This window comes from Molossus molossus, unplaced genomic scaffold, assembly GCF_014108415.1.
Source record: "Molossus molossus isolate mMolMol1 unplaced genomic scaffold, mMolMol1.p scaffold_m16_p_23, whole genome shotgun sequence".
Taxonomy (NCBI): Eukaryota; Metazoa; Chordata; class Mammalia; order Chiroptera; family Molossidae; genus Molossus; species Molossus molossus.
The window spans coordinates 7,455,727-7,475,627 of NW_023425359.1; the positions used below are offsets into that span (position 1 = coordinate 7,455,727).

At 56.9% G+C, this 19,901-nt stretch overlaps 1 protein-coding gene across 1 annotated transcript in view; it reads right to left on the reverse strand.

Moving 5' to 3' along the window:
* Positions 1 to 6,913: 6,913 nt before the first annotated feature.
* Positions 6,914 to 19,901, reverse strand: part of GALNT2 (polypeptide N-acetylgalactosaminyltransferase 2) — a 164,696-nt gene continuing 151,708 nt past the window's right edge. The window contains exons 14-16 of the mRNA XM_036277437.1: positions 18,269 to 18,395; positions 12,515 to 12,634; positions 6,914 to 7,284 (exon numbers count right to left, since the gene is read on the reverse strand). Of these exons, the coding sequence (XP_036133330.1) occupies positions 7,129 to 7,284; positions 12,515 to 12,634; positions 18,269 to 18,395 (403 nt within the window). The 3' untranslated portion in view covers positions 6,914 to 7,128. The remainder of the gene's footprint in view (positions 7,285 to 12,514; positions 12,635 to 18,268; positions 18,396 to 19,901) is intronic.

Here is a 19,901-nt window from a genome sequence, read left to right on the forward strand (position 1 = left end):
TGCTTCAGTGGTGTGACCCACGGGCATGACAGAGACCCCCCGGCCACGTGGGCTTGCACCTGTGGACAAGTCCCTGCGATTTGATTTTCTGCCTCGGGCTAACTTGGCTCAAATAAAAGGTGCTGCGTTGGAAGGACTGTGTTTGGGAGGAAAAGTGTGAGTTTTCATTCAGAGAGAGACACAGAGAGAGAAAATGAGCTTGGCTAGAAATTCAGGTCAGGTCTGAGACTCAGATTGCCGGCCTGAGCATCTCTTTCCCCAAAACTGTCATTATGAAGAGAGGCTGTGCAGACGAGTGTGTTGGTCACTCTGGCAGAGCGTCCCAAGCCCGCCCTGGGAGGGAGCCCTGGGCCCTATCAGGAGCCGGCCCTCCCGGCACGGGGCAGACATGGGGTGTGATCGGCTCACTGAACAGGGCTGGGGCCTCAGGAACCCATTTCCTGCCTTCCCAGCACCCCGAGCCCAGGGACAAAGGCCAGGCCTTTCCACAGCAGCAAAGGGAGAGGACTGGCCCTGGGCCACAGGCCCTGAGAAGTGGACACGGAAGTTGACGAAGCTGTCGACATGGCCCCGAAGGAAGACTAAACTAAACTTCTTTCCTGGACCCTGTGCTCGGTCTGTCCTCCTTCGGGGCAGCTGGCGGGAGTCTGGCTGTCTTCATCATTTTACTTATCACCCAACTCCTGATCCCGGCGAACAGGACAGAGCTTGTTCGAGGTGTATAACCAGGCGTGTGATTGGATTGTTCCCGAAGTTCACAGAGGAGCCGGCCAGCCTCAGCCCAGAGCTCAGCATCACTCAGGACCGGGTTTCTGGGTCACTGCCCGGATCCAGGCCCATTCTGTGCCCCATGCAGCTCCGCTGTCCACACTGCAGTGCTGTGTGTGACCTACGTCTGGTCACCTACTGGGATCTGCACGTCGTGTCGCTCAAAGGCCTTCGAACCCAAGGACTCCAACTTGAATCACAAGGTGCGGATCTGTGATAGAGGCCCTGCGCGCACAGAGGGGAAACGGGTTCTGGCGGCAGCAGCTTGGAGTGAAGGCCACGGGGGAGAATTGTACTGGTCGCTGCTCGAACTCTGTGGTACCAGGAATGAAAAATTAAGGAATTAAAAAGAAAAAAAATATTGGAGGTGCTTGGAGGGTGGGGCATTTATTCTAGGGCCTGGCAAGTCACAGCCAATGTTATTGGGGTCACCCCAGCGCCTCCTTCCACTCGCCCCTCTTCCTTCCCCGGAGCCTTCCTCCTACCCCTGCCCCTCACGCAGACATGGCGTCCTCGGCGGCCACTTACACTCTCTGCCCCAGGACCGGCTCCTCCCATCCTGCTCTGCCCTCCTGCAGCCCCGGGATGCGGAATGCCAGCTACGGAGACGGGGGGGCAGCATGCACCCCGCGTGTCTGAGTCCAGAGGACTTGGAAATGACAGTTTCCTAGACAAGGCCCTGCCTGGAGCAGACAGGACACACCTCCGTCTCTCACCAAGAGGCGTGGACAGTCCTGATGTGTCTGTTCTGGTGCCTTGCTCACCGGGCAATCTCTGCCCACTGTTTCCCCTGCAGCTCCAATACAGAGGAAAGTTGGTCAGAAAATCCCAGGCCCCTGCGTGCACCTGGGTGGGTGTCCTTTCCTGATGCACCTTCTGCTGCAGCCCCGCCCGCCTCCCAGGGCCCTGGCTGGCTGTTACTTCTCTAACTGCCGCTGACGTGGGTTTGGGAGCTGGGCTTACATGGGTCCCTCCGCAAGGGTATCACTTTCCACTTGGCCTCAGAATCAGGGCCGGAGTGCAGGTCCAGGTCCAGGTCAGCCTGAACCCCTGGCAGCCTCCTGAACTGTCCCTGCGGCTTCTTGTCTGCTCTGCTTCTCACACCTTGTCCGTCGGTCCCGCAGCAAGAGGACACCACCACTGATGCGTAGAGATGCCCCAGATCACAGACGGAGATCACAGATGTCATCTACACTGAGATTCTTCAAATTTAGAGGGTCCAGAGACTTGGGAAAAAATGGCATCTTTATTTTCATGAACCTCCAGCTGAGTGTAGCCAATAAACTGGGAGCTTTGTCACCAATAAAACAATCCCCTATTTTCATATCACAGTCATTGCAGACTTCTCAGACTGCCACTTTGTTATGTCATTAAGAAGCGCATAATATAACATATTCTGGTAATTGTGTCTCAGCATAGTCGTCTCTGTAATCCATGCAGTGTGTTTTATCTCTTGAAAACCTCAGAAGAGGCCCCAAGTTGTCAGCAAACACCAGAGGACCAGGGTAGTGGCTCGGGAGACCCTGTAGCCGCTGCTCACTGAGGACACAGGGATCCCGTGACCGTGTGGCTGACCCTCAGTCCTCCTTGTCAGCAGCACCCGCTTCAGTGATGGGGACGATGGCACTGGGGGGTGACTGTTGCTGCGTGCGGCACCTGAGTGACCGGTTCTGGGCGGTGGTCACTGGGACAGATGTGTCTTCCCTAAGGAGAGGAGAGAGAAAAGGCCAAGAGAGAAGGGCGGATGGGCAGAAGAGAAAGAGGGAGGCGTGGGAAGAGAAGAAAGGAAGAGAAAGATGCACAGAGGTGCGCCTCTCGTTCAGTCTTCTTGCGCCTTGGTGGTGGGTGACAGAGGTCAGGCAGAAAGCCTGACACCCCAGGACCGACCTGGAACTTGGCCAGCTTTGGATCACTTGTTACGAGATAATAAACGTCTCTCTTATTAAACTGCATTTAGTTGGGACTTCTGACACGCATAACTGAGCGCTCTGACAGACAAGTCTCTGCAACTCAGCAGCAGCGTGGGCAGCTAATTTCTGGGAGTTCTTGGGCGAGTCTCACCATCCAAAGCTCTCACATCTCAGGCCTCGAATGGTGACCCCCACCCTGCCAAGGGTTCTCACACCCCCTTCAGGAGGACAGGGCCTTTTGGAGACTTGATCTTGATTCTCGTACCTGCGTTCAAGGTCTGGTTAAGTTTGACTCCCCTGTGGGTGTAACCTGGGATGAGGACCATGATGGTCTTTTCTGTAGCCCCCCTCCACCCCCAACCAGCCACAGGTGCTTAGGGAGGAGCTGCTGATATCTTCCTTATCACTTCTTTGGGGCCCTTTGGGGACAAAGTCTTCTTCTGGAAACATGGTGAAAAGAGAGAGAATCCACGGACACGGACACGGGCAGCAGTGGTGACTCAGGGGTGGGGTGGGAGAGAGCATAGAGGAAATAAATGGTGATGGGAAAAATAAAAAAAATAATAATAAAAAAAAATGATATATGTTCCCAAAGCATTTACACACGTGATACATAAAATCAATACAGTCCGGCCGGTGTGGCTCAGTGGGTGAGCGTTGACCCACACACCAAGAAGTCATCAGTTCAATTCCTGGTCAGGGCACATGCCCAGGTTGTGGGCCAAATCCCCAGTGGGGGGCATGCAGGAGGGGCCAATTGATATTCTCTCTCATCTATGTTTCTATCTCTCTGTCCCTCTCCCTCAAATCTATAAAGAAAAAAAAAATCAGATACATATAAATTATATTAGTAAATTGCTCAGAAATATGAAGACCATTTTATCTTAGGACAGTCCATGGACAGAGGCAGCAAGAACAGAGATTTTATTTTTCTGGCTGAAATGTGAAATGTACCACAGAATCAAAGAGCCGAATTAAGTATTTAAAAAAAAGTTCCCTTCCCCCCAGGACCAGCCCAACTCCTCCTGAGCATCGGGGACGCCCACTTCTGTCCCTCCCTGTCCACAGAAATCTCTCCCCCACGCCGCTCCCACTGAGCCTGTGGGGTAGTTTGCCAGCCGTTCTTTTTTGGCATTTAATACATTGCCCGCCTCTTTGGTCTATCAGGGCAGCGCAGTTTCTCAGCAAATATTTACTGAATGAATCAACGTTCCCGTTGCCAAAGCAAGAGACACGCACACGCGCACGCGGAGGGCTCTGATGGACACTGAACGGCTGAGCTTGTTTACTTTCCCGGACGGCAGGGGCGCCAAATGCGTGGTCTCTCACATAAAGGCGAGGAGGGTGCTGAGCGTGGCCTCTGGAACGTTGAAAACACCCATCTGGGCAGTCTTTCCAGCACCACACCCCTCTCCCTCGGTCTCCGTCCAAATGACCAGAAAGAACGGGTCAGTGTTGTGTTTCCAAGGCACTTGTGTGGGCTGTGGAAGGTAGGTATTTTGGGGGAAAAACCTTGGCCCGCCTTGGATGGAAACGAGAGCTCAGGCAACTGGTAAACAAGTATGTTGGTTTTTAAAACTTTAAAAGCCGTGCAAATACTGCCTCACTTTCCCCTCCGGTTCAGACCAAGGGCTCTGGGTCTGGGTGCCCAGAATGGACCCCAGGTGAGTACCTATGAGTGGTGGGACCTTGAGCAGGTTAGCCTCTGACCTTGAACAGGTTAACAGCTTCAAGCACCAGCTTCCCCAGCAGCTGCAAGATGCAGCTCCAAATCCTACCTCACCAGTTACTGTGAGAAGACAATGGGAATTATTGAAGGGCTTGGCTTAGTGCCCGGCACATCATAAACCCTCTACAAATGATAGCGGTCATTATTACAAATAAGAATAAGCAACAAAAGGGCACTGGTAAAAGGTGAATGCATTTTAGCAGTGTGATAAGAAATGGTAATGGAGCAGGGCCCCCCGGAATAAGAGACCATAATCTCTGTCCTCAAACACCAGCCACATGCAACCTCCAAAGACCAAGAACGACAGCAGCTGCCACCAGGGAGCGTTATCTATAAAGTATCTTCTCTTTATTTAAGTTAAACAATTTTCAAGGATGGTTTCCATCTATAAAATGGACAAAGTACAAGCTCTGTACAGCAGTTCTTTTAAAAAATCAACTGGAAAAAAAAAATTACCAAACTATATTTTGAATTTGCAAAACATACTCACAGACACCATCATTTTAGCTTGTATGAAGACATAAGAAAGACCACCACAGAGAAGACGACTTCGCCACGCTTTGTTCGGAGGGCTCTTAGGAAACTCTTGGTTTGTAGAAACGGAGCGGGAGGGCGAGAGTCCCGATGACTAGAGTAATGCAGCCACAGGAAGTCACTTTGGCACACCTGTCATGTAAACATAGCTCGCCTCGAGGGGGCCCTCCCAGCCCCCCTCTGCTCACTACACCCACCCTGCCCGAGGCGGCTGCGCCGACCAGCTCCGGGGCAGGGAGTGCTCCCAAGGGACTCGTGTACCAGTCCCGATGGAACAAAGGTTGGTTCGACTTCTGGGTTGAGTGGAGGTGTGTGGGTGAAGGATCGTGAAGAACCTGATTAAAATTTGTTTTCCATCCAAGCCAAATTTGTTTTCCATCCGTGGGATTTTTTTTCTAACAGTAGTTAACAGCTCACAGGTGACAAGTTCCTGCCCACCCGCATTCAACAGCCTTACACAGGTACCTAAGACTCTCCCCAGGGGCGTCTTGTGGTCAAGATCAGCCTCTGAAGATGTTAAGTGCGCAGAGTCCATCTGGCTACGGCCTCCCTGGCCACTGGAATTCAGCTGGCTGCCCGGCCGGGGGCAGAGAGGGAGAAGACAGGGGAAAAGCCACCCAGCCATGCATCCGTGCCTGATCCCCAGTCACAAAGCAAACAAGTGGAGGAAGAGGGACCAGCAACGTTCCCTCATGAAAGAAGCAGGAAAGAGTGGCACTTGGCAGTGTCAACCCAGCAGGACCTTTGGGACCACTTCTCACTGTGACCTCCGGTTCCTCCCAGAGGGGCCTAAAGATGTGTGTTCAGGGTGCATGTCCCACCAGGTGGCAGTTTGGGGGCTACAGGTGGCCAGCCTGAGACTGGGCATGAGTGTGGAGGGGCGGGCAAGAGGGTCGAGTGAAGGAGGGCAGTGACCAGAATGACCAGAGCCTTCTGCAGGGGCTGGGGCTGGGGCTGCTCTGTCACCCAGGTGGGTCACTTCAAAGGCAAGGAGGGCTCTGCAGGGACGTTCCTGGCATCCGGGCAGACGCCCAGGCATCTCCTCCTGTTAGTACTTTTTGTTTCTGACTGTCCTGTGGTTCGTACTGACTTCCTAACCCACAAGGCCGCTGTTTCACTGTTTCAGGCCCTGAATCCTCAGGACAACGAGCAGGCAGCATTGGTTTCCTGATTCTTGACCCAAAGCTCCTGAGGCGTCCCCTGGGCCCGGGAGGGACAGCACAGGCAGCCGGAGGCCTGGCCCGGTGACAGCAGGGCCAGCACCCAGGACACTCACCATTAGCCTGGCGCTAGCTTCTGACTGCTTCTGACAGTCACCAGGGGCTGTGGGGTTGTGTTTTTGTTTTTCCTTATAGAAAAGAAATTTAATTTAAAAAGACCTAAAGCAATATTTGTCAAAATAAGTAACCCATCCAGGTTCACAGATACCAAGGGCACGAAAAGTGGATTCCAACACCGAGCAGGGACTCCCGTGCTAAAGCCTCACAGTCGCTGGGCCAGCGTGGGAAAGGCCAGCTCCCCGCTGAGACCACGCAGTGGGCGGAGCCGCTTCTCGGGGGCGGAGCCGCTTCTCCGGGGGCGGCCCCAGGGCTCCTCCCACCAGCCGCTGTGCACGGCTTGGTGGAGAATTTACAACAGGGGGTGACCTACAGAAACCAGAGGGAACTGACCGTACGCTCTTTCTTTCTATGTATGTATATTTAGTGTCCGCCGTAGAAAAGTTCATGTTCACACACTGCAAGTACGCCGTGTGGAGGGGTCTGCGGTTGGGAACGGGGGGCGGGGAGGGAGGAAGACAGAACCCTGCAAGGTGACCGGTCGGTGCTGCGGACCCCGTGACGTGCGGGGTCAACAGGGAGATGTCCGGGGTTCTCCTCGGTGCAAGGGGGCCCGGGCCCCTGGCCGCCCCGTCCCCAACCGCAGCCTCGGTGGCGCCCCGGTGTGGCCGGGGCTGTTCCTCAGCGTCTGAGCCGGGCGGCCGCGCCTCCGGGGAGGGGCCTGCTGCGTCCTGGGGCGCGGGAGCAGGTCTCCTGCCTCCGGTGTCCGCCCAGTCCCCGTGCCTTGCCGAAGTGCTCCGACTTCAGACCATGATGGAATACTGAGGTATATAGCTTCGCGGAGAGTGTAAGAAACATAATCGATAACGTGGCCCTCTGCCGCCTGCTGGTGGAGCGGCCGCGGCCGGGCCTACTGCTGCAGGTTGAGCGAGAACTTCCACTGCTGGGACAGCGCGGGGCCGCACACCTCCACGCTCAGGCCCCCCGCCTTGGCCGCGCGGCTGTCCAGGCACAGGTTGCTGCCCACGTGCCGCAGCTTGGAATTGCCTTCGATCTGTTCCCATTTCTGCAAGAGACGGGAGAATACCTCAAACACGAGCACAGAAGAGCAGAACAGATCCATTTTCAGGGTCAAGTGGCCGCATTAAAAACCAACCAACAAACACGCTTGTCTGGTTTCTGATGATCAAGGACAGGAATTGGCAAGAGCCTCGGAGGCCCAGGAAAGAAACCCGAGTCTGCTGGTTTGCAACTGGAACCTCTTCCCTGGCCCCACTGGAAACCACTCCCCCCGCCCTCCCGCGCCCTCTCGGGGCGCCCCCTCCCGGGCGCCCCCTCGTCCAAGCTCGGGGGCTTTCCTGGAGCGTTAAGTCCACCACCAGAAGGCTTGGTCTGATACTTCGCCCCAGGAAGGAGCCGCAGGAAGCTGAGCCAGCGCCAAGGGGGCCCCAGTCCTGCCCCCTGGCTGGTGGAAGGCAGCCCCACCCAGGAGCTGGTCTGGGTACTGCCAGGCTCCCACTTAGGGACTATGCTCGGGTAAACCAGAGGCACTGTGTCAGGTCAAGGAACAGGGAGAGATGTCTTTGTGGAAAGAATGTCAGGTTGAGAAACCTATTTCAAAATAATGTGTCTTCTCTGTTAGTGTGTGTGACTCCTAGGGGGTGTGAGAAACTGGTGTCAAGCCACCCTTGAGTCTCCGTTCTCTGCCTCCGTGCTCTGCTGAGTTCCGGACGTTACACTTGTAAAATACAGGGTACGCTATCTCCTACTGATGTCTGTGCACATGTACCCCACTAACACTAATCCAACCACCAAGCAAACTCACCAACCAACCAACCAACCAACCAACCAAACTCAACCATCCAAACTCAACCAACCAAACCAATCACCAAGCAAACTCAACCAACCAACCAACCAACATACCTCAATGACTAATAAGCCCATTAACCAACCAGCCAACTCAACCCACCAATCAACCTACTAAGTCAGAAAAACAAAGCCCACAACCCAACCTGAAGGAAATCTGGGGACCTCTCATCTGTGGTTTATCCCCATGTAAAAATCTTGAATGCCTGTTCTTTCTTTTTTTTAATCCTCACCCGAGGACATTTTTCCATTTTTTGTTCACATAGAGAGGGAGGGAGAGAGAGAGGGAGAAGGAGGGAGAGAGAGAGAGAGAGAGAGAAACATCGATGTGAAAGGGACACATCGAGTGGCTGCCACCCCCACACAGGGCCGGGGACAAACTGCAACCGAGGTACATGCCCTTAGTGGGAACCGAACCCCAGGCTCTCCAGACTGCAGGCTAATGCTTTAACCGCTGAGCCAAACCAGCCAGGGCTCGAATACTTGTTCTTAAAAAAAAAAAAAGTAACACACTTTTTTCTCCCCAAAGCTCTCCCTCCACTAACATGGTCTGTGATTCTAAATCACTGCTTACGCGGGTGCACTGCACTCCTTCCTGTGCTGAGGAAGTGCATGTTCCCCGCTCGCCTGCTTCCCGGCTCTGCAGACGCACGTGGCACGAACATACAGGCGTGCCTGGGAACCAAATACTCCAACTGGCAAGACAGTGCAGCTTTAAGATAAAAGTAGCTAAGGAGCCTCTTCTCAGGGCAAACGGAGGAGGCAGGGAGGGCGCAGGGCCAGGCAGAGGAGCCCAGCACCTGGGACGGGACCTTCCTCACAAGGATCCAAAGGACGCTCTCAGGGGGACCCCACTTGTGCTCACGGGGTTGGCTAACCTGCTGTTTCCACTAACAGTGACATTCAGGGAATGAGATGAGTGTGGGGAGGCTATCGCTGCCTGCCCGCACCTCCCGCACATTGGCTCCTCTCTGCCTCCTGCCCGCACCTCCCGCACATTGGCTCCTCTCTGCCTCCTGCCCGCACCTCCCGCACACTGGCCCCTCTCTGCCTCCTGCCCAGCCCCTCCCGCACATTGGCTCCTCTCTGCCTCCTGCCCGGCCCCTCCCGCACACTGGCTCCTCTCTGCCTCCTGCCCGCACCTCCCGCACATTGGCTCCTCTCTGCCTCCTGCCCGCACCTCCCGCACACTGGCCCCTCTCTGCCTCCTGCCCAGCCCCTCCCGCACATTGGCTCCTCTCTGCCTCCTGCCCGGCCCCTCCCGCACACTGGCTCCTCTCTGCCTCCTGCCCGCACCTCCCGCACATTGGCTCCTCTCTGCCTCCTGCCCAGCCCCTCCCGCACATTGGCTCCTCTCTGCCTCCTGCCCGCACCTCCCGCACACTGGCTCCTCTCTGCCTCCTGCCTGGCCCCTCCCGCACACTGGCTCCTCTCTGCCTCCTGCCCGCACCTCCCGCACACTGGCTCCTCTCTGCCTCCTGCCCGCACCTCCCGCACACTGGCTCCTCTCCCTCCTGCCCGGCCCACCTCCCGCACACTGGCTCCTCTCCCTCCTGCCCGCACCTCCCGCACTGGCTCCTCTCTGCTGACTGTCACTCCTCCGGCTGTTTCCCTCCATTGTCATGGAAAGTGTGTGTGCGGCTGCCAACACCCATGTGTCCAGCAATCAGCGTGACAAGGAATATGGATGGATGGAGTCTGATTCCCTTTTCGGGAAGGGCTGTCTGTCATGTGTCAAAGCATCTGCTCAGCGGAGACCTTAAAAAGACAACCAGCCCCCGCGCCGTCTCGGGAAGGCAGTCTCGGCAGCTCGGACCCAGAGCCGTCAGTCTGAGAGGACTGTTGGGGGTTAGGACGGTCTGAGGCATTGCGGTCCCACTGACATGTTCAGGAACCTCACTTTCTAATGAGGACCCTCCCTCTGAAACGGGCCAGCTCTTTCGCGGGACAGTTGGTCAGGTCAGCGCAGCCGCCATGCGTCCAGAATGCCCCCACATCTGCACGCCTTTCCATCTCAGTGTGAGCCTTCTCGGGGTGTCAGTGACAGTTCCCGAGAACTGGGGTCACAGCAGGAATCCCATGAACCCTTGAAATAAGACCGTTACGGAACTAACTCCTCTATAGATGGAAACATCCATTTGTCTTAAAAAATTTTTAATATATTTATCTTTTTTTGAGAGAGAAACACTGATTGGTTGCCTCCCACAAGCATCCTGACCGGGGATCGAACCCACAACCTGGGCATGTGTCCTGACTGAAAATCAAACCAGTGACCCTGCGGTGCACGGGATGATGCTCACCTGAGCCACACTGGCAGGGCTCATCTACCTTTTGAGAAGGTTTAGAGACAATAAATCCTCACCAGCATCCCTCCAGACATCTGCCCATTCACCGGACCCCCGGGCAGTGCTGTGCAGACCTCCAGGTGGCCTCTCGTGTCAAACGGTCTTTCTTACTCCCCAGGGTGTTACACAGCCAGAGACTACCACTGACATGGACCGGTACTGTAGGGATGGCTGACTGTATGCAGAGCCCTGAAGAGGAGGCACCCCACCAAACCTAGCTGGGGTTCCACAGAGCAGGGGAGGGCACCAGGGACGGGTCTGGGCTGGACAGAAAGACGGCCCTTTGCAAGCGCTTCCCTGACACCCAGATCTAAGCATGGGACCTGGTCTTGGCCTGTCTTCCCAGGTGATACTGGACAGGAGGCACTGGCCCTGGGCCTCAGCTTCCCCTTTTGTGAAGTCAGTGTTGGACTAGATGGCCATGTAGGCTCCTGACTCCGGTAGGCTCTGTGCCTCAGTTTCCATACACCCATCTATCTTCAGGAGGGACCACAGAAGATGAGCCAGTGCCCCACGTGTTGGCACACTGGGAGGTCCTTTGTGGTGCACTGCTCTCTCTGACCCAGCCATTAGCCCACGGCTCAAGGGAGGGTCTGCCTCCAGCTGCCCACCAGGGAGCATGTCAGAGAAAACCAGCTTAAGAGGTAAAAACATATTCTGAACTGTTTGGAAAAAGTTACACACACACACACACGAGTGTGTGTTTGGATAAGGTCTCATCCATTTGGATTTTAATCACTTAAAATTTTTGTAAATTTAAAAAGAAACATATTTAGCCCAGCCGGTGTGGCTCAGCGGATTGAGCATCAGCCCATGGACTGAGAGGTCCCGGTTCGATTCCCGGTCAGGGCACATGCCCGGGTTGTGGGCTCGATCCTCAGTAGGAGTCGTGCAGGAGGCAGCTGATCAATGTTTCTCACATGGATGTTTCTCTCTCTCAAAAAAAAAAAAAAAAAAAAATCAATAAAACCATAAAAGAAATGGAAAAGAAACATATTTAATGAATAAAACATGTAATTTCTCTTTAAAATGTCCAGCAGCATGGGGAGGACAATGAGGTGACATCAGACCTCTGGCTTAAGGCGTGCAGGCCTCTCAGGTGACGTCCAGGGCTGCGGGGCAACACCCGCGACTGCAAAACACCGCCCTCTGGGGACACAGTCGGGACCCTCACTTTCCTTTCCAGTACTTATTTGTAGGTAGGTGTTTCACTGACTTCTCATGCATAAAGTCACCAACTTTTGTTTTTTAAGCTAAGCTTTAAATCCCAACTCTCCCTCGCTCAGGCGGGCGTGTTCCAAGGCTGTGCGCCTGCGCCATGTGTCGGCGAGCGTGGCTGCTGCAGCTGCACAGCCGCTGGGCCCCCGCTTCCCGTCTGCAGAGCCGTGGGCCAGGGCACTGCTCTGCGGCTGTCCCCCTGCCCGAGCTCAGGTCCCCATGTGTGGGAGGTCCGAGGGAGCAGAAAGTTAGGGGGTCCCAGCCACGGCACCCAGCACTCAGACACGTGCCCCGGCCGTCAGCTGCCCCATCGCCCCGTGTTCACTGGCATCGCCAAACTTCCAGGGTGCCACGTGCATGCGACGGGGCACATGGCTGTACAAAGAAGCTTCCGAGAAAGAGACCACCAGCAGGGCTCACCTTGCAGGCCAGGTGAGGAGGAAACCACCTGCAGGTGTCGGGAGCCCGGCCCAGAGCCGGTCCTTACAAACCCCCGCAGGCAGGGATGGCATGCCATCACGAAATACAGCCCCTGCCTTTCCAGTCTACTTGGAGGAGGAGGCCCACGGATCCACAGACCAAGAGGACAGATGATCCCATGGTAGAAGCAGACACAGGGGGCAGAGGAGACAGCACTCTCCAGAGCGGGTGCTGGCAGGAGACGCCCCACAGCGCTCACAGACCTCAGGATCCCACATCCACCCAGCCCCCAATCTACTAAGTGCCTCCTCCACGCCAGGAAGGCTGCCCTGCTGGAGTACAGGGGAAGCAAGGCGCTTCAGTCGAGCAAGGCATGTGGACATCACTCACATACCTGGCGGTGCGGAACCCAGGCGGCCGGCCCGCCGGAGGCGCCGAGAACCTTACCTGTCTGCTGTCATTTTCTCGGCAGCCCTGCAGCTTTATGAGTGAGCCGGGTGCCCGGTCCACCACCGTCAGACACAAGTCCATGTGCTTCACTGACTTCTCCTTGGTCAAGGCCCACTCCTGGAACGCAAAACCGGGCGAGGTCAGGAGCAGGCACCACAGGGAGACTCGAACCAGCTTAGAGCCATCGAATTACTTTGTGCCTAGAGCCAAATCTACAACTGGGGGCAAGGGGCAGCCCCACAGCCGGGCGCCCGGTGCTATGACAACCTGAGTAAGAGGCACAGTATTAACTGTTTCAGCCCTGAACGCGCATGGGAGTGCCACACCCATTTCCCCGTCACTGCTCAAGCGCGGTCACAAGGTACAGTTCAGGGTCAACTCTCCAGCGGTGTTACCTTGAAAAGATTCTGTCCCCAGGCAGGTCCATTAACATTTATGAATGTGTATTGCAATATGTAACTATTCTAAGTGACACACAGCAGGTGCAAGCAAAATGCATAGAGCGCAGCCTCACAGCGGAGCAGAGTCGACCTACTGATGCTCACCAAGTCCGTGGGCCCTGGGAAAGGTCTGTGTGTTCACACGCATGCCACACAGTCCACAGTAAGTGCCATGTGCCAGGCACGCCCTTAAGCCCTTTATACAACAGCCCGAGGCTCTTCAGTCCATTTTACAGATGAGAAAACCGAGCCTCAGAATGCTGAAGTAACTTGGCCGTGAGTTTTAAAAATACAAACAGACGTACACATGTACACACACACGCTCTCAACATACTCACACACGCCCCTTAAGGGCTGGGAGAGAGGTGAGAACACGACCATTCAGTTTGCATAGTAGACGAGACCGTCTGAAGGGGCAGGAAGCCTGAGAATGACCAGGGGAAGGGGGGCAGGCTGGGAGCCAGTGGCTCTGGGCAGGGCCACCAGCAGGACAGGAAGGTGAGGCTTCTTTTTCTTTAATCCTCACCTGAGGATATTTTTCTATTTACCTTCAGATAGAGTGGGAGGGAGGGGAAAAGAGAGAGAGAGAGAGAAAGAGAGCGAGAGAGAGAAACATCAATGTGAGAGGGACACACTGACTGGTTGCCTCCCACACACCCCATCCAGGGCCGGGGATGAACCGCAACAGAGGTACGTGCCCTTGACTAGAGTCAAACCCGAGACTCTTCGGTTGGTGGGCTCACACTCTAACCACTGAGCAAAACTGGCCAGGGCCAGGGTGAGGTTTCTGACCTTCACTCAGGGCATGACCCTTTCCAAGCAACATCCAAGCAAGCCCTCAGGATCCAGAAGCAGCTTCCAACCGAGACTCCCACAGGACACCTTACCCCTCTCACCCCCCTCCTGCTACACACCCCGAAAAGCTGCTGCAACTCCTCCACCCATCCATCCAGCTCTCCCTCCACCCATCTGTCCACCCGTCTGCCCAGAGGCTGCGACCTTGCACGGCTGCAGGTACGCCCCCAGGGCTGAACACACAGCAGCACACAGGCCGGGCCCTGCCGTCCGGAGCTCGCCCTCCAGCAGAAGGGGTGACGCACGGCAGTACGTGTATTCCGCAAGGGCAAGTGCTGTTGAGTGCTACGGAGAAACTGTTTCCTTTGCTCTTCTCAGGGGACAGGGTAAGAAATAAACTCTTAAAGGAGCCCACTGTTCAGCAAAGTGGCCTGGGAACAAAGTCTGTGATGAGAAGAGCACAGACCCTACACGCCTGCCCTGCCCAGCCACGGGGACGAGCGTGCCCGGTGCCGGAGGGTGGCCCCCGGCCAGGGACTGCGAAGCCCCTTAGCCTGCGTCCAGGCTTCGTTCCCTCCTAACGGGAGGCAGACTCGGGCCAGTCCCCTCACCCCCTCGACTTCAACTTCTCATCTTCTTAGTGTTTCTCGAAGTGCACCCCATGAGGAATTCTGTGCAAAGCTTGTTCCACGTCACACCCATTTGGAAAACGCTGCATTTAGGCCCCGCGTCCCTCCTGCAAGTCCACGGACAGCCTATGAAAGCGCCTGCGGGTCAGAGCAGAGGAGCCGCCTGGCCTGTTCCCCGGCACGTGGCCCTGTCCCCGCCGGGGGTCCTGAGACCGCATGCCGACTGCACCCTCTGGGAAGGCCACACGTGGGCCCTGAAGGTCAGTCCAACCCTCTGAGGTGCTGTCATCCCGGGGTTCTGCAGAGGCCCCCGCAGGACCCGACGGCCCCACACTTCGGGATGGCACGTGGGGCGAAGGTCCCAGGAAGGAGCTCGGCTCTGACCTTTCATTCAGGGAGTCACCGACCTCACACAAGGGCACCCTGTTCGGGTCAGAGGGGAGGGGCAGTGGCCGAGTGTGTGGAGAAGGTTCTAGACTGTTCTTCGCAGCAGGTGATGGCAGATGGTGGAAGGTTTGCTGACCCCCGTTAAAGCCCATCTCTCAGTGTCTCCACCACCTCTCGCTCCTGTGCTTCTCCAGCAGCCTCGGCGCCGACGCCAGAACCAGCTCGGCCACGCAGACAGCAGAGCTGCTGCCACTGTTCTCCGGCTGCGTTTCAACGATCCGGGTTTGTAAAACACAGTCATCAGTATGTAACCAGTGTCTTCCGGAGCTGCCATCCTTAGAGAGCACGGCCATCCATCTTCCCGTCTGCCCAGCGTCTGCTGAGGCTCGGCCAGGGGCCAGAGAGCACACCTCACCTTCCAGAGCAGGGCCCGTCTCCAGTTAGGAAATGCTATTTGCCGGCTCATTTGTCGTCCATGGAGCTGGGGACTCACAAAAGCGTCACTTTCCGTCAGGGTGGACGGACCGGCTCACGCAGGTCTCCAGCAGGAGCACCCAGCGGCCAGCGCGCTCTGCCTCCCGTCTCCCGGGCACTGCGCACCCCGCTCCCCGCATGGTGCCACCAGCCACACGTGGTAACTGAACCAATTCAACGTAAACACAATGAGACCGTTACATCAGTGGTCACACCAGCCACACTTGGAACGCTCAGTACACAGGCTGGTAGCTACTGGGTGATCTAGACCATTCTCACCATCACACGACCGGACAGCGCAGACCTAGACGGCGACTCTGGGCATCAGCTTGGTGCTTGGCGGAGTGTCCCAGGTGTGGGGGTAAAAGCACACCAGGTCCTGCTGCCCGTCACCCGCTGACGCGCCCGCTCCACGAGGAACACTCACTGCTCAGCGGCTCCTTACCATCGTGCGCCTTGGGCGCGCTCAGAAGCCCTGATGCTCCCCGGGCCCAGATGAGTTAAGTCAGGGGCTCGTCCAGCGCGCGGCCATCACGCTGACAGGGAGCCAGGCTTCCCTGCCCGGGACCCACGGGGCTGCCTCTCTGCCCCGACGGCCCAGGAGCAAAGACGTGCTGGAGCCGGAGGGCAAGCTCCCTGCGAGAACAGTAATGGTTCCGTGGGAGTGGGAAGGAAGAGGGAAGAAGCCCGGGGGCGAGTGCTCTCTGCAGAGGCGACCTGGCCTGTCTGCGTGGAGGGTCGGCTCTGTGCAGCCATGAAGCCAGGTTGTCAGGCCAAGGGCTGGGGCCACAACACACACAGCTGGGTGCAGCCACCTCATGTCCGACCTACTTCCTCCCCACAAGGGCACTCGGAAAGCAACTCATGCGAGTGAGCTGCAGCCTGTAAAAATGGTGACCATGATTTACCGTCCAAAGGGCAGACCCTTGAGACTACAAGGGAAGCCACTGCAAACTACAGAGTGAACAGGTGTCAGCGGGCCGAGCGCTGGGCAGGCCAGGATGGGCGTGGTCAGCCTGCCTATGGGCTTGTGGACAGGAGGGCTCAGGCTCAGATCCGCCTCCAGGCAGGGTCTCGGGAGCAGAGCCACGGCAACTTGCCCTGCCTCCTGGGTGTGGGGCCCGCAGCTGCCCGGCAGCCTGCGGTCCAGCTGCCACCGGCTTTATCAGCCGTGGGGTGAAAGGTCAATCCATTCCCTGACCAGGATGAGTGGGGAGGAGCAGGCATGAGCCCAGGCTGGACGGAGCTGGGTGCCAGGGACGCTGAGGGGTCACAGGAATCGTTCAGGAAGTGCACACCCACTTCCTGTTGAGGGCTCTATGGAGAGGACACACCGCTTTCCTGAGCTGCTGAGAGAAAGGATGACCGTGACTCACCGAGTCACCAACACCGCAAATGCGACAGGGAAGCCGAGAAATTAAGTGGGGGTGCGGCCACCCTGGAATCAGGAGAGGCCTGGGGGTCAGCGGCTCCTCTGCTTTGTCACACCGACCACAGGGAGCCGCTCCGGGCCCCGCCGAGGCAGCAAACTCCTGCATCAACTCCCAGCGACCAGACCCGGCGAACTCAGCGCCTGGAGATCACATCCATCGTGTCCCGTCTTCACAAAGCTTTGATCTTCTGAGCGTGGGATGTCAGTATTTTCATTATGGTTATGGATGGAAACAGATTAAACCGATCTTTCCGTCCTCATACCGAGGCCCAAGCTGTGACAGGAACACGCTCGGCGGACAGGAACACGCTCGGCGTGAAGGAACGGCGAGCGCACGGCTGTGCGGTGGCACCTGCAGCACCAGCACGCGCGAGTCTGCGCCCGTCACACCGGCCACCCAGCTCCCCACAGGCTGCCTGGCTACTGCTTCCTCCTCCCCTCTGCCAGGGGTCCTCTGGGCCCAAGCTAACATCTGCAGGGCCGGAGGCAAGGACGCCAAGGACCCACACACTTAGCTGCACCCAGAGCCCACAGCCTGTCCCCAGGAAGCGTCCTCGGGAGCCAGAGCATGTCCTCAAGGACAAAGCTGAGACCCTGGGAGCCCGTGAGCACTGTGCACATTCTGGGCCAAGCTTGGGTGCTGGGCTGATCCCAGCCTCAGCCCAAAGCTGGAGGGCACAACCTACACCTCCCGGTCTAATTGAAGATGTCCAGGCCACTTCAAGCGGCCACCTAGACGCTCCGTGGGAGGGTCTGAACAGCCAACCTGACACGAAAACAGGGCCCTCGTACAAAACAGTTCTATATAAAGAAGGTGCTGGATCAATGAATCTGGGATACACTGAGCTAAGCAGCTTTTTTTCTTTCTTTTAAATTGCAAGGCCTTTGAGAGCTGGGCATGTTTTCAAGGAGATAAGAGTCACAGCAATGCCCAAACGTTCTGTGCACAAGGCCCACGTTTACCCGACAGCCAGTGCCGTCTCGCGGGAAGGCTGCCTCTGGACGTGAGGGCGGTCAGGCCCATGGAGCCCTCACCTCACTCTCTCCACGATGACAGAAGGTTCTGACGCCTCCAGGAAGAGGTGTGTGTGTCCAACTGCAGTGGTGATTAATATTTTATACCCTAAGCTGCAATTATCTAATAGGCAGGAAACAAGAGCGACGTGAGCAGCAGCCACAGTGCCCAGGGCGAGGCACCTGTGCCGTGGGGACACAGGCTGGTGTTCAGAGAGACCAGACGCAGACAGAGGACAGGCACTCTGGGGACCAGCACATGGCACAGGGAGGACAGAGGTGGAGGAGGAACAGGCCACCGGCCTGCAGCCAGGCCTTGACAGTGGATGACAGTGGACGGCAGAGGACGCCGAGGTCAGCGCCAACCCAACCTGAGGCTGAAGTCAAGCTCTAGGCACTGGACAGAATCTGGGGCATCCCGTCGGACCCCGAGGCTGGCTGCAGGGGGGTGTGACCAGCAGGAGCCAGGGGCTTCCTCAGGGACATCTCCGAGGACAGAAGGGGGCAGCTAGGACTTGTCACCGCAGGACCCTCCCTGTCCTCTGGCCTCCAGGTGCTCAAGCTCACCGCATGCACATACCTGGTTGCCCCCAGCATTGTGGCACTCATAAACTCCAACAACACCGTCAGCAAAATGTCCTAAAGTGTCGAGGCAGTTGGTTCCCTGCTGCAAGGCCCCGAAGGCTATATCCTGATGGTCGGGAACCCTGGAAAGCAACGTGAGAATCTGCTTAATTCCGCAGGACCTGCAGCTCCCGATGCCTGCCCCACGCAGGAGGGGCGGGTTGTCTCAGGCAGCAGGGACAAGGACAGAAAGGTGGGGAGGCCATAGCAGGCACCGCAGCCCACCCTCCACGGGAGGCTGTGTCTGGACTTGTCACCCTCACTGAAGATTCTATGTTGGAAAGGATTCTTTCCATTCCAGAGCAGGGACTTTTTGGGAAAGAAAAGCCCTATACTCTCAAGGTGTCTGCTGGAAGTCACGTAGAAAAACAATTGCAATGTGGTCAGGTCCTGCTGCCTCCAACTCTGCGGTGCACTAGGGATTCGACCTTCGCCGCGTCAAGGGGGAGCTGCATGGGCTTGGCCGGGGCCTGATACAAACAAAGCAAGAGCACCCGTGGGCGGAGCAGCCTGCTCTAGCACAGTAGCCCTGCCTCTGCCTACTGGCTGGGGGAGCTGTCACTCTCTCTAATCCTCCGGCCCTCCTCCTCACATCACCTACAAACAGGGCTGAGACATTCCGTAAGACTCCGCATTTTAAACATGTAGCCCAGTGCCTGCCCTCAGGAAGCTCTCAGTAAACGGCAGTGATTATTACTGATATAACATGAGTATTAAGTGGGTGTCTCCCTGCCATGCAGGAACGAGGTGCTTGGTGAGGGGGCAGATTCACCCGCTGGTGAATGCCTTAGATGTGGTCTTAAGTGAGGCAGGGCCCAATGTCACCCCAAATCACAGGTGACCTCAGGGTGAAACTGTGCACTTAATGTCACTCTGTCTGGTGTCATCACCTACCAAGCCACGGGAGGCTGTGACAGCAAAGTGGGCACCATTCTGGGGCTACAACCCCCTGCTGTGATGCCCGTCAGCGGCCAGGGAGAGACGGGGGCTTCCCACTGGTGACCAGCACCGTCCGTCGTGCACAGCAGAGGGACAGTTCCACAGAGCGAGGTCCTGGGCAGGCTGCCCCACCCAGCCCTCGAACAGATCTGCGGCAGGGCTCTGAAGGCACTCGTCTGTGCCGGAGGTCTGCGACTCACTGTGAGGTGCTCCGGGACTATCAGGGTAGGGACGGTGCCCCACGGAGGCCAAACCTTCTGGTGGCCCCTTTACCAAGATGAAGTTCAGATGGACCCTGAAACCCGAAGACCTCTGGGTCCTCTGACGAGGGTTCACAGCTCCCCTGGGACACACAGCTCACATGAATTTAAAGTGGAAGGCCGGTGCAGGAACAGGCTTGGGAGGGAATCTCCGCTCACACTCCTGGTGGTAAACCAGCCAGGAGGGAGGCACTCGGTGCTTCTCCCAGCCTGGGGTGGGGGCCCTTATCTGCTGGCCTACCAGAGGGGTAGCTGCCGCCCGAGAGCAGAAGCAGAGGAAGAAGGGTGAGGCCACAGGGGCCGGACCAGGAGGCTGGGCCAAGGCAGCCGGCAGGAGGGACGAGGGCAGGCGCAGAGCACGTCCACGGGGAGGCTGGGCGCTGCTCCTCC